Raw genomic sequence first — 12389 nt, forward strand, 5'->3', positions numbered from 1 at the left:
AGTCTGAGATATTCAACGGTTGGATGTTATCAGGCCGCTTGTTCCTTGACTCTTTGCTCATAGAAAAACATTTCAAATTTGAATACCAATACTTGACTGATTTGAAAAGGATCTAATTTTACAGTGGACCATCTGTATTGTAATGCCGCGTACAGACGGTCGTTTTTTGTGATGAAAAAAAACGTCGTTTTTGAAAACGTCATTTAAAATGATCGTGTGTGGGCAAAACTTTGTTTTATGTCTTCAAAAAAGCGACAAAAAAAAAATTCGAACATGCTTGAATTTTTTGTGTCGTTTTTTGTTTCACAGAAATTGACCATGTGTAGCAAAAAACGACGTTTAAAACGAAGTTTTTAAACCCGCGCATGCTCAGAAGCTAGTTATGAAGCGAGCTTCAATGGAAAAAAGTGGTGAACGTAACCTCGCTTTGCTAGAGCATTGTGAAAAAACGATGGTGTGTAGGCAACGTCGTTTTTGAAAATGAAGTTTCAAAAACGTTGTTTTATTTCATGATTTAAAACGTCGTTTTATTTTATGATTTAGAACGTCGTTTTTTTTTTATCACAAAAAACGACCGTCTGTACGCGGCATTACAGGTTTGTATTAAAGTGGTTGTAAACCCAACCACAGAACTTGCACCTACAGGTGGGCCTAGATTAAGGCTTACCTGTGGGTGCAAGAAATATCTCCTTAACCTACAGGGTTAAGTAGATATTTTCACAAAAACAGGCACCGCTGTCTACGGCCGTAGACAATGGCGCAGGCGCACCGAGCGTGCCGTTTTTGTGAATGGCATTATCAGGGTTAATGCCGTGTTTTCGCGCATGCGTGGGGATCTGCCGGTCCCGCGCGCATGCGTCGGAGTGACGTCATTGCCAATCCGGCCAATCACAGTGCCGAAGCGGCGAAAACAGGAATAAGCTCTAGGGGACATGGCGGTGGATGGGTTTACTTCCTCTTTAAAGTGGTAATAAACCCTCTGTTTGTATTTTACCTCCAGGTAAGCTTATAATAAAGCTTACCTGGAGGAAAAATGAATACTGTGGAATCTCAGATTGCGAGTAACGCAGTTAACGAGCGTTTCGCAATACAAACAATTCTTATATATATGTCTTTATATTTGGTCCTCTGCATTCCTCAGGAATTTCCCCAAAAGGGTAAGATAAGTATATAATCTAAATTACATCACTGACTTCAGGAACTTAACCACTTGAGTGTTGGACACTTTCACCCCCTTCCTGTACAGGCCAATTTTCAGCTTTCATCGCTGTTGTACTTTAAGTGACAATTCGGCAGTCATGCAATACTGTACACAAACAACATTTGTATACTTTTTTTAGATAGATTTGGGGGGGGTTTCTGTTATCAAAATTAGTAAATAAGTAAATTTTCTCCTTAATTTAAGGGCACTGATGAGGGGGTGCTTATGAGGGGGCACTGATGAGGCTGCACTAATAAGTGACACTGATGGTCACTGGTAGGCGGCACTCATAGGCAGCACTGATGGACACTGATGGGCAGCACTGATGAGTGTTAATAGGCAGCACAGATGAGCACTGATAGGTGCCACAGATGAGTACTGATAGGCAACACTGATGGGCACTGATAGGTGGCACAGATGAGCACTGATAGGCAGAACTTATGGGCACTGATAGACAGAACCTATGGACACTTATAGGCAGCACAAATGAGTGTTGTTAGGCAGCATTGATGGGCACACATAGGTGGCACTGATGAGCACTGATAGGCGGCACAGATAGGCAGTACTGATAAGTGGCACTGATTCGGGCTGCATTGATAATCAAGGTACAAGGTGATTATCAGTGTAGATGTTCCCATGTGTGGATTTCCGCTCATCATCTCTCCTCTCCTCACACGCTATCAGCGTAAGAAGAGGATTGCCAATAACTGGCAAATCCTGTTGCTAGGTGGCACAGATGAGCACTGATAGGCGGCACTGATAAGCACTGATGGGCACTGATAGACGGCACAGATAGACAGTACTGATAAGCGGCACTGATTCGGGCTGCATTGATAATCAAGGTACAAGGTGATTATCAGTGTAGATGTCCCCATGTGTGAATTTCTGCTCATCAGCTCTCCTTTCCTCACACGCTGTCAGCGTAAGAAGAGGATTGCCAATAACTGGTAAATCCTGTTGACACTGTGATCAGCTGTGATTGGACACAGCTGGTCACATGATAAAAAGCTGCTGTGATTGGCTATTTACCCTGATCACTGCCTCAGGGGGCGAGCGGGAAGCCCAATCACAGGAGGACATCAATAGACGCCCTCCTGGCACAGTGCGACCGTTCTGTAGCTGTCATTCGGCTATAGCGTGGTTGTGAAGAGGTTAATATGTACAATTTGGAGGAAAGAATGGAAAGGGGAGACATGATTGAAACTTTTAAATACATCAAGAGGGTGAATAAGGTTCAGGAAGGGCAGTTTTTTCAATATCAAACCAAAATCAAGAACACGGGGACATGACCTCAAACTAACTGGAGGAAAGTTCAAAACCAATCCTAGAAAGCATTATTTACTTGGAATAAACTTCCAGCAGAGATAGTGATCCAGTCAACAGTAATGCCTTCAAACATGCTTGGGACAACCATAAATCTACACACAAAAAAAGTTAATGAAAAATAAACCTATAAAACAAACAAAAAAAAACGTATTAAAAAAAAATAAAAAAAAAATCAGGCAGACTCGATGGACTACTCAGTCTTTTTTTCTGGTGTCACTTTTCTATGTTTCTATGTTTACTTTTTATCAGGTGAATAGAACCAGGATAAGGAATTTAGCGCCATATTCTTAAACAAGTTACGCCAGTGTATCTAGTGATACAGCGGCGTAATTCGAAATTCCCGCCGGAGTATCATTGTTTTGTATTCACAAAACAATATACGCCGGATACTTACACTGTCGGATCCTAAATGTAATTACTCCGCCGGCCGCTAGGTGGCGTTTACGTTCAGGTCTCATTTGTTTATGCAAATGAGCCTGATACGCCGATTCACGTACGAAATCGCGTCGCGTAACCGTCGCTAACGTCCTTTGCGTAGGCGTAAGGTTACCCCTGCTATATGAGGGGTAACCTTACGCCAGTCCCACGTAGGCCATGTTAAATATGGCGTCGGGTCCGCGTCGTGTTTTCCCGTCGGGTACGTCGTTTTACTAAGTCGTCCGCGAATACGACTTTACGTCAATGACGCACACGTCGGCGTCATTGACGTTTTACACCGAGAACTGGAGCATGCGCACTGGGCTATTTTAAGCCCGGCGCATGCGCAGTTCGTTAGAATCGGGGGCGCGCTTAATTTAAATACAAGCCACCCCCTTGGATTTACGCGGCCATACGCCGGGCCATTTACACCACGCCGCCCCAAACTACGGAGCAAGTGTTTGGGGAATACAGCACTTGCTCCTGTAGGTTGGGGCGGCGGAGTGTATATGGCTTACGCGACACCCGCCCAAAAACTACGGGAATATGGCCCTTAGACTTCTCATTGAACCAATCAGAATTAAAAAACAGCAAATAAAATTGCATATTAATATGTATGTTTGGCCAAAAGTTTTCCATCGGAAATTCCGAGGAATTCCGTCAGAGTTTAGATGGAGAACATGTTCTCTTTTACTCCGATGGAATTCCGATGTGATTTTGGTTGGAAATCTCCCTATCGGAGCCTCTAGATATCAGTAAAAACTCAAGAAGGATTATAATCCCCCCCCCCCCCTCTCTCTTAAAATATAATAAAAACATTTAAATAGTCTTGCAATATTGTTCCAGAGAACACAATTTTTTTTTTTTTACAATAATAAAATACCAGATTTGTGAAGAGTAAATGAGGCATAAACGGTCTGCAATTGGCAAGTAAAGTTCCCATAATCCTCTTCTGTGGTGAGATTAACATTCAAGATGCTGGAAAGGAACCTTTCAGAGCTGTTGAGGGTATTCCTGGAAGGAAAGGTTATTTATTATTTAACTAACGGTAGGTTAAATTAGTGTATACATAGATTCTGGTCTTATACTCATTAATTCTGGATGCTTAAAGGATCACTAAAGGAATTTTTTTTTTTAGCTAAATAGCTTCCTTTACCTTACTGCAGTACTGGTTTCATGTCCTCATTGTTAGTTTTTGCTTTGATGTTGCTGTAATTCTGCTCTGATCTCCACACTTCCTGGTTGTCTGTTTCCTTATAACCACAGTACTGGGAGCTTTTCATGGTGGTCTAAGCTGTCATTACTGTGTGTCTAAAACTTAACAGAACCAATCAGATCCATTTTAAAAACAAAACACTGCCCTGGATTTGTTTGTTTTTGTTCTCTTTACTTCACATAAACATGAAGCCAGTTTAAAAGTGAAAGTGAAACTAGAGGTACATTATATGATTGATTTTTATCTACTTTTAATTATTTTTAAAAGGAATCAGTTAACTTTTATGTCTCTATACCCTGTAAACAGTCATTTCAGCAAAACCTTTTTTTTTCCTTTAGTGACCCTTTAAAGAGAAACTCAACTAAACAATATCTGCACATAAACTGACCCCATATGATAACCCTAATGCAGTTTAAAAAATAAATAAAAAATCGTGTATTTTTGAAGTTTAAGGTTGTCTTTAGATGTTGCTAGGGGGTTTCTTGAGTAGTAAGTAACTGACCTGCAACATCAATGTCACTCATTGGTCAGTAATAGGGATGAGCTTCGAGTGTGTTTTATTTTTACAATTCTTTACACTTCCTTAGTGAAATGGTAGAGGTACAATGTACCCCATTACCAATTCACATAGGGGGGGGGGCTGGGATCTGGGGGTCCCCTTTGTTAAAGGGGTCTTTCAGATTCCGATAAGCCCCCCGCCCGCAGACCCCCACAACCACCAGTCATAGACTCCCAAAGCATCCTCCCAATGTTGAGGGCATGTGGCCTGGTACGGTTCAGGAGGGGGGGGGCACTCTCTCATCTCCCCTCTTTTCCAGATTATGTGCTTGGATAAGGGGTTTGGCGTGGATTTTTGGGGGAACTCCACACCATTTTTTTTTTTAAATTTGGGGTGGAGTTCCCCTTAAAATCCACACCAGACCTGAAGGGTCTGGAATGGATATTTGGGGGGAACCCCACGTAATTTTTTTTTAATTTGACGGCTGGCTTCCCCTTAATATCCATACCAGACCTGAAGGGCCTGGTAATTGAATTTGGGGGGACCCACACGCTTTTTTATTTTTTATTTTTTATGAATGACTTTTCCCTGAAATGCCGAGAGCCGACAATTCATTATGGCCGCGAGTGATTTTAAATGACTTTTTTTCTTTCAGAAATGACACTTTGTGCAGAGACAATTCTAAGCACGGGAAACAAGCGCTGCTTCACAGGCATACTATACACACCCTCCCAGGTACTAAATTTAAAGGAATACTTAACTTTTATTGTTTCACTTTAAGCATTATTAAAAATCACTGCTCCCAAAAAAACGTTAGTTTTGAAAACTTTTTTTTGCATTAATACATGTCCTCTGGGGCAGGACCCAGATCCCAAACACTTTTTAGGACAATAACTTGCATATTAGCCTTTAAAACTAGCACTTTAGATTTCAAACGTTCGAGTCCCATAGACTTTAACGGGGTTCTAAAGTTCACACAAACTTTTTGTCTGTTCGCAGGTTCTGGTGCGAACTGAACGGGATGGTGTTCGGCTCATCCCTAGTCAGTAACCACTAAAAAAAGCAAAGCATTTTTTCCCACTGATCACCAATGTAAGGGGCATTTTCCCCACTGACCACCAATGTAAGGGGCATTTTCCCCACTGACCACCAATGTAGGGGCATTTTTCCCACTGATCACCTAAGGGGTAATCTTCCCACTGACCACAAAAAAATTAGCTTTCTGGCTACCAACCACCAATGAAAGGAGCATACCTCTCACTGACCAGCAAGAATAATTGAATACTGTTTGTGATGCTTTTTTTTTTATTTGCACTAACAAGGGTAAATTTCCTTCTTACCTGACAATGTACAAGGGGGAGTTCCTATAACCTTTCCTATACCCTGGGCGAAGGGTTTCCCTAAAAGGGGTACTAACCCCTGCTTACAAATGTGACTAATTGTATTCATACTCCTAATTCATTTGTATTCCATATGTCAAGATCAGGGGTCAAGTCCTGGGGAAAAAAGTGTGGGAACTCCCACCCAAGATCCACTCCCCCACCAAAAAAAAAAAAGCCCATATGCATAATTAATAAACCACATGTTTTTTTTTTTTTTTACGAACCACTGTACCTTAGTAATCCTTTATGTTACTGGCCGCTTCCTGTATATGGATTCATCGGGTAGTGTGCGGGTATTCCGTCACTTCCTCGATGCCGCAATGTCTCCTGGGAGCTTTTGTCATTGTTCCCAGAAAACATTGCGGAGGTCTGCCGCGAGTTGTCGCGAGATTTAGAAAGAACCAAGTTCTTTCTAAATTGCGCGATAACTCGCGGCAGACCTCCGCAGTGTCTCCTGGGAACAATGACAAAAGCTCCCAGGAGACATTGCAGCATCGATGAATCCATATACAGGAAGCGGCCAGTAACATAAAGGATTACTAAGGTTCGCCTTCCCCTGACAGTGACTTGAGCTGGGCATCGCCGCTTAGTGAAGGATTGGCTTGGGTGGCTCGGCTTCTCTCGGCTGCTCTAGTCCTGCAAAGGGAACTGAGTTCCTGCTGTGAAAAACGTGCAGGAACTCCGTTCCTACGCGTTCCCGCAGGACTTGAGCCCTGGTCAAGATATGTACTTGTATAATCAAAGTAAGCATTTGTACTCGGATAATATATTGTTTGTTTAATCAAAAACATATTGAAAGAGAAAGGCACAGACTGGGGCGGAGTTTTTGTTCGCTGGTTATTCACTGGTAAAGTGTAAATAAGCATAAAAGTTTCGATTTTGGCAGTGATTTCTCTAAACCATCCAGAATCCACAATCTAGACTCTTACCAGAAGCTCTGTTCTCTGTACACCTCTGGGGCTGGGTTTCCATTCTTCAGCCAGGTTAGGTTGGCATTACATGAGTCAAGGAATCGCAGTGTACAATTCAGGGACACACTGGAGCCCAGGTGTGGCCATAGTTCCTGTTCTCCAGAAGATGGTGCAATCAAAACTGGCAGAGTCCCACATTCTGCGGCTGTTGAGGCAGAAAGATCCATGATAACAGTACATTCTTTATTAAAATACCCACAGGCAGAAGAAAAAAATGTACAGTGTATTAGCATTTAAAAAGTATACATATGTGTATTTTGATGTAAATGAATAAAAAGGTCAGCAAATCTCAAATGAACATGCTTGGCATCTCACATTTTGGAAATTTCTATATCAGCAAGTAAGAAAGCCCTCGCTTTACGAGTTATGCCCTGTACACACAATCTGAATTTCCAATGGGATAAAATCCGATGGAATTTTTCGTCGGAATTCAAGCTGTCTTGCATACACACTGTCAGACCAAATTCCGACCGTTCAAAACACAGTGACGTAAAACACTACGACGAGCCGAGAAATATTAAGTTCAATGCTTCCGAGCATGCGTCGACTTGATTCTGAGCATGCATGTTTTTTTCTCCGTCGGAGTTCCACAGACGATCAGAATTTCCGACAGGATTTTTTTCCATTTGAAAAACATAAAACTTGTTCTATTTCTAAACTCCGACGGAAAAAAAGTCAGATTGAGCCCACACACGTTCGGAATATCCAATGAAAAAATTCCGTCTGACTTTTTTCATCGGAAATTCCGATTGTGTGTACAAGGTATTTTGCTTGGCAAATAGTTGACAGATGATGAATCTGGGATGCCTTATGTTTTTGATAGATAAATGTTTAATGTGGAGATTTTGGGCCACAAAAGAATTACGCCGGCGTATCTATTGATACGCTGCGTAATTTTAAAGTTCCCGCGTCGTATCTTTGTTTTGTATCCACAAAACAAGATACGACTGCATCTGGGATCGATCCGACAGGCGTACGTCTTAGTACGCCGTCGGATCTTAGGTACATTTTTTTCGGCCGGCCGCTAGGTGGCGTTTCCGTCGAATTCCGCGTCGAGAATGCAAATTAGCTAGTTACGGCGATCCACGAACGTACGTCCGGCCGGAGCATTTTTTTTTACGCCGTTTGCGTTCGGCTTTTTCCGGCGTATAGTTACCCCTGCTATTATGAGGCGTACTCAATGTTAAGTATGGCCGTCGTTCCCGCGTTGAATTTTGAATTTTTTACGTCGTTTGCGTAAGTCGTCGGGATTTGCGTAGAATGACGTCACCGTCGGAAGCATTGGCTTGTTCCGGTTTATTTTCGAGCATGCGCACTGGGATACCCCCACGGACGGCGCATGCGCCGTTAAAAAAAAAGTTGTTTACGTCGGGTCACGTCGTATTTACATAAAACACGCCCCCATCACAGCCATTTGAATTTCGCGCCCTTACGCCGCCAAAGATACACTATGCCGCCGTAACTTACGACGCAAATTCTTTGAGGATTCGAAAAAAAAAAGTTACGGCGGCGTAGTGTATCATAGATACGCTACGCCCGGCGGAGAGAAGCGCCGATCTACGTGGATCTGCCCCTTTTACTTTTGGCAGAAGAAAGTCAGAATAATGTCATGTATAATGAATAATGTGTGTATAAAATACAATCCTATTGAAAGCAGAAGCAGTATATAAAAACAAAAACAGAAACAAGCTGCATATGGAAAATGGCCCTATAAAAATACAAACCGGTATGCCATCCAATTCTGAACACCCTTTGTACACCTTTGTAAATTTCCCACAAATACAATGATGCTTGTATGATGCTTGGACTTATTTTACTCTGGAATTGCTCTTCAGGTCAAGTTACAAAAGATTATAAATTTGTATTCTTAAAGTGGATGTAAAGCCACTCTCATCCTTTCTAAACTACTGCCATAGTGCTGATCAATAAGGATATACATGCCTCCTGCATGTATCCTTACCTGTCAAATGTCTTCCCTCTGTCTGTTATAAGAACTGAAAAACTGAAGATTCTGTGGGTGGATCTGTTGTCTGGAGCTCGGTGGGTGGAGTCGTGATGTCAGTAGACTCCCCGCCCTCCTCTACACTCCCCTTGTCAACATGCATTTTTTCCTATGTATTCGTTACACTGAATTCTGCTATGATCACTAACATCCAGTCAAAATCCAGAAAAGGAACCACATGACTTCAGAAAAGGAGTGGGGGTGGGAATTAAAAAATAATGCCTGTCTCCAAGCTAGTGCATGAGATATATAAATAACCTGTCACTCACAGCAAGGGGGCGAACGGACTAAGGGTTTTTCTCTGTAAGTCCGTTTTATTTCACTGAACAATAAAAGAGGATTGCTCAGAGCTGGATTAACTCTGTGGGGCAAAACTGGGCAAAGGTGATAGGAAATCTTATACTGTACATTGTGACATCAAAAAATAAATACACTTTTTTTTTCGGGTTTACATCCACTTTAATTTGGCCTCCAAACCTCCAAATTCCTTTTTATTTTTGCTGCTGTGATCCCACTTAGGGAACAAACAGGCAGTCTCTTATTCCGCGTACACGATCGGAATTTCAGATGAAAAAAGTCCAATGGACTTTTCTCATCTGAAATTCCGATCGTGTGTGGGCCCCATCGGACTTTTTTCCGTCTGTGTTTAGAAATAGAACATGTTTTATTTTTTTCCGGTGGAAAAAAAAAAAACATAGGAAATTCCTATCGTCTGTGTGCAACTCCGAAGGAGAAAAAACCCACGCATGCTCAGAATTAAGTCGACACATTGCTCGGAAGCATTGAACTTCATTTTTCTCTGCTGTTTTACGTCACCACTTTTTGGACGGTCGGAATTTGGTCTGATAGTGTGTATGCAAGACAGCTTGAACGGATTTTAGGCGATCGGAAATTCCGATCGTGTGTACGGGGCATTAGGCTGGCCATAGATGAGTGAGTATTTTTTGTTCAATCAGTGGGTTAAATGAAAAAAAAAAATTTTTTTTATTAAAGTTTAAAACAGTGACAGGGTCACTTTTAATAAATCAAACCACAGCAGGGCTCAAGTCCTGCGGGAATGCGTGGGAACGGAGTTCCTGCACTTTTTTCACAGCAGGAACTCGGTTCCCTTTGAAGGACTAGAGCAGCCGAGCTGCCCGAGCCGCCCGAGCCAATCCTTCACTAAGCGGCGATGCCCAGCTCGAGTCACTGTCAGGGGCAGGCGAACCTTAGTAATCCTTTATGTTACTGGCCGCGTCCTGTATATGGATTCACCGGGTAGTGTGCGGGTATTCCGTCACTTCCTTGATGCCGCAATGTCTCCTGGGAGCTTTTGTCATTGTTCCCAAGAGACATTGCGGAGGTCTGCCGCAATAACTGCGGGATTTAGAAAGAACTTGCTTTAAAAAAAATGCGGTTTAGTAATTATGCATATGAGCGTATCATTATTATGGGTGGGAGTTCCCACACTTTTTCCCCCAGGACTTGACCCCTGAACCACAGTAATTAGAACCCTATTGTTTATTATGGCATACGGTACATTTTAGGTAACAATTGGTCTGGGCCTTGTCTTTCCAAAAGCCTAATGTCACTGCTTGGAGTTTCTGCGGGTTGTAGAAGTGTTTAGGGTTTGGAATGTTGTAATAATTAAACACAGTCACAGCCATGACCTTTAATGAATTGCGTACTGTGCACACTCCCAGCTAAATTATTATCTCTCTGTTGTCTTCCCTTGTATTATATAGTAAATCACATTGTAAGATAAATCCATATTGTGAAATTATCCATTGTACAGTTTGAGAAATAAACTGGGCGGCTATGGGGAGTACCTGTTACAATGTTGGCTACACATCATGATATTTTTTAATGTGACAGAATGTATCACTTATTATAAAGAGTCATTTTATCCAGAACTCTAGGTCAGGGTTTCTCAACCAGGGTTCTGCAGAATACTAGGGTTCTGTTAGAGGTCTCTAGGGGTTTTGCCGCAATCTACCTGTCAATCACAGGTAACTGACGGCAGTGGCGTCTCCAGCTTTCATATTTAGGGGGGGCACATGGGGGGACAGGGACAAAAGTAGGGGGGCCAACTATAAAATGCAATTATATATATATATATATATATATATATATATATATATATATATATATATATATATATATATATCCTGGGGCCCTTTACTAAGATCCCACTATGGGCCCTTTCACATGTTCTGCAGTGAGCTCCCTTCCTACTATACTGGGGCCCCCCAGGGTGGCAGAAAACAAGAGATATATGTCACCAGCACACCAAGAAAATATAAGGGTCCAAAGCAGTGGGAGAACTATCAGGGTTGCAAAGGTTGTCTTGCCACCGGGCCCTGGTGTTCTGCCACTCTAGGGTTCCCCAGCTGTCCTGTCCCTGCTATTTACAGCGCTGGTCTGGCATCTGTCTCCTTGGCAGCGGCGGCAGTCTATTAGGATCTAGTGCTGGTGACATTATAGGTGCATGCAGGGGAAGGCTGGCACTATTGGTTATAGAGAGCCGAGCCCCCAGCTGGTCACCTAGCAGCAGTAATGCTGTATAACCTTCTCTGTTGACATGCTGATCGGCATGTGATCCAGGTAATGCTCCCAGTCAGATCTAATAAACACAGTATTTTTTTTAGCATCAAGAGTACAACCACATAAATATAATCAACCGTATGATCAGCAGCCATGTGGGCTCTATGCCTGTAAAGTGTGGGCTTTGATCAATAAAATCACTGATATTTATGACTAGGATTTGACTAAGAGCATCACCTGGATTGCATCCCGATCAGCATGTCAGAGAAGGGTCCACTGCTGCTAAGCAACCTGCAGGGAGCTCAACTGTCTACAACCAATAGAGATGGGCTCGGGTGTGTTTGAAATCCCACATGCCCAATCCCGCCAGGAAGCCGACACTCCACAGTGCTAATCAATGAATGGGCTGCCTAAGAGCTAAGACCAGCCATAGACAGTTTAAATCTCAGCTAGTTCAGCAGAAACTGGCTGAGATTTGAACCATTAATGAGCAGATTCTCTTATAATTATCACTAGTGGTTGCTGTATAGCCACTGGTGATAATCACTGTTTGTCGGGAGAATATAATTGCTGGGCAGGAGGGATATTCTCCTGTCACCACTGTCTGTTGATGGGGGAATCATGCAAGTTTCTTTCCTGCAATCTGTGGATGCAGGAAAGAAATGTGCACCGTATATTATCTGCCTAACTGAAAGTGAAAGTAAATTGTGAATGTTTTGAAAGAACAGGAGAGGGGGAGGGAGACAGATCGGGGGGACAGAAGGGATGGAGATAATGTAGTTCAGTGATTACAGTGTACTGCAGTCTGCAGTGCACACACTTAAACACGGCCCAGGCTAGAATATCTGGTTG

General features: G+C 42.6%; 1 protein-coding gene across 1 annotated transcript in view; it reads right to left on the reverse strand.

Annotated features, from left to right (window-relative positions):
- Positions 1–12389, reverse strand: part of SIGIRR (single Ig and TIR domain containing) — a 42365-nt gene that overhangs the window by 11391 nt on the left and 18585 nt on the right. Inside the window, exons 3-4 of the mRNA XM_040328449.1 lie at positions 6971–7157; positions 3828–3958 (exon numbers count right to left, since the gene is read on the reverse strand). Of these exons, the coding sequence (XP_040184383.1) occupies positions 3828–3958; positions 6971–7157 (318 nt within the window). The remainder of the gene's footprint in view (positions 1–3827; positions 3959–6970; positions 7158–12389) is intronic.

This window comes from Rana temporaria, chromosome 11 (genome assembly GCF_905171775.1).
Source record: "Rana temporaria chromosome 11, aRanTem1.1, whole genome shotgun sequence".
Lineage (NCBI taxonomy): Eukaryota > Metazoa > Chordata > Amphibia > Anura > Ranidae > Rana > Rana temporaria.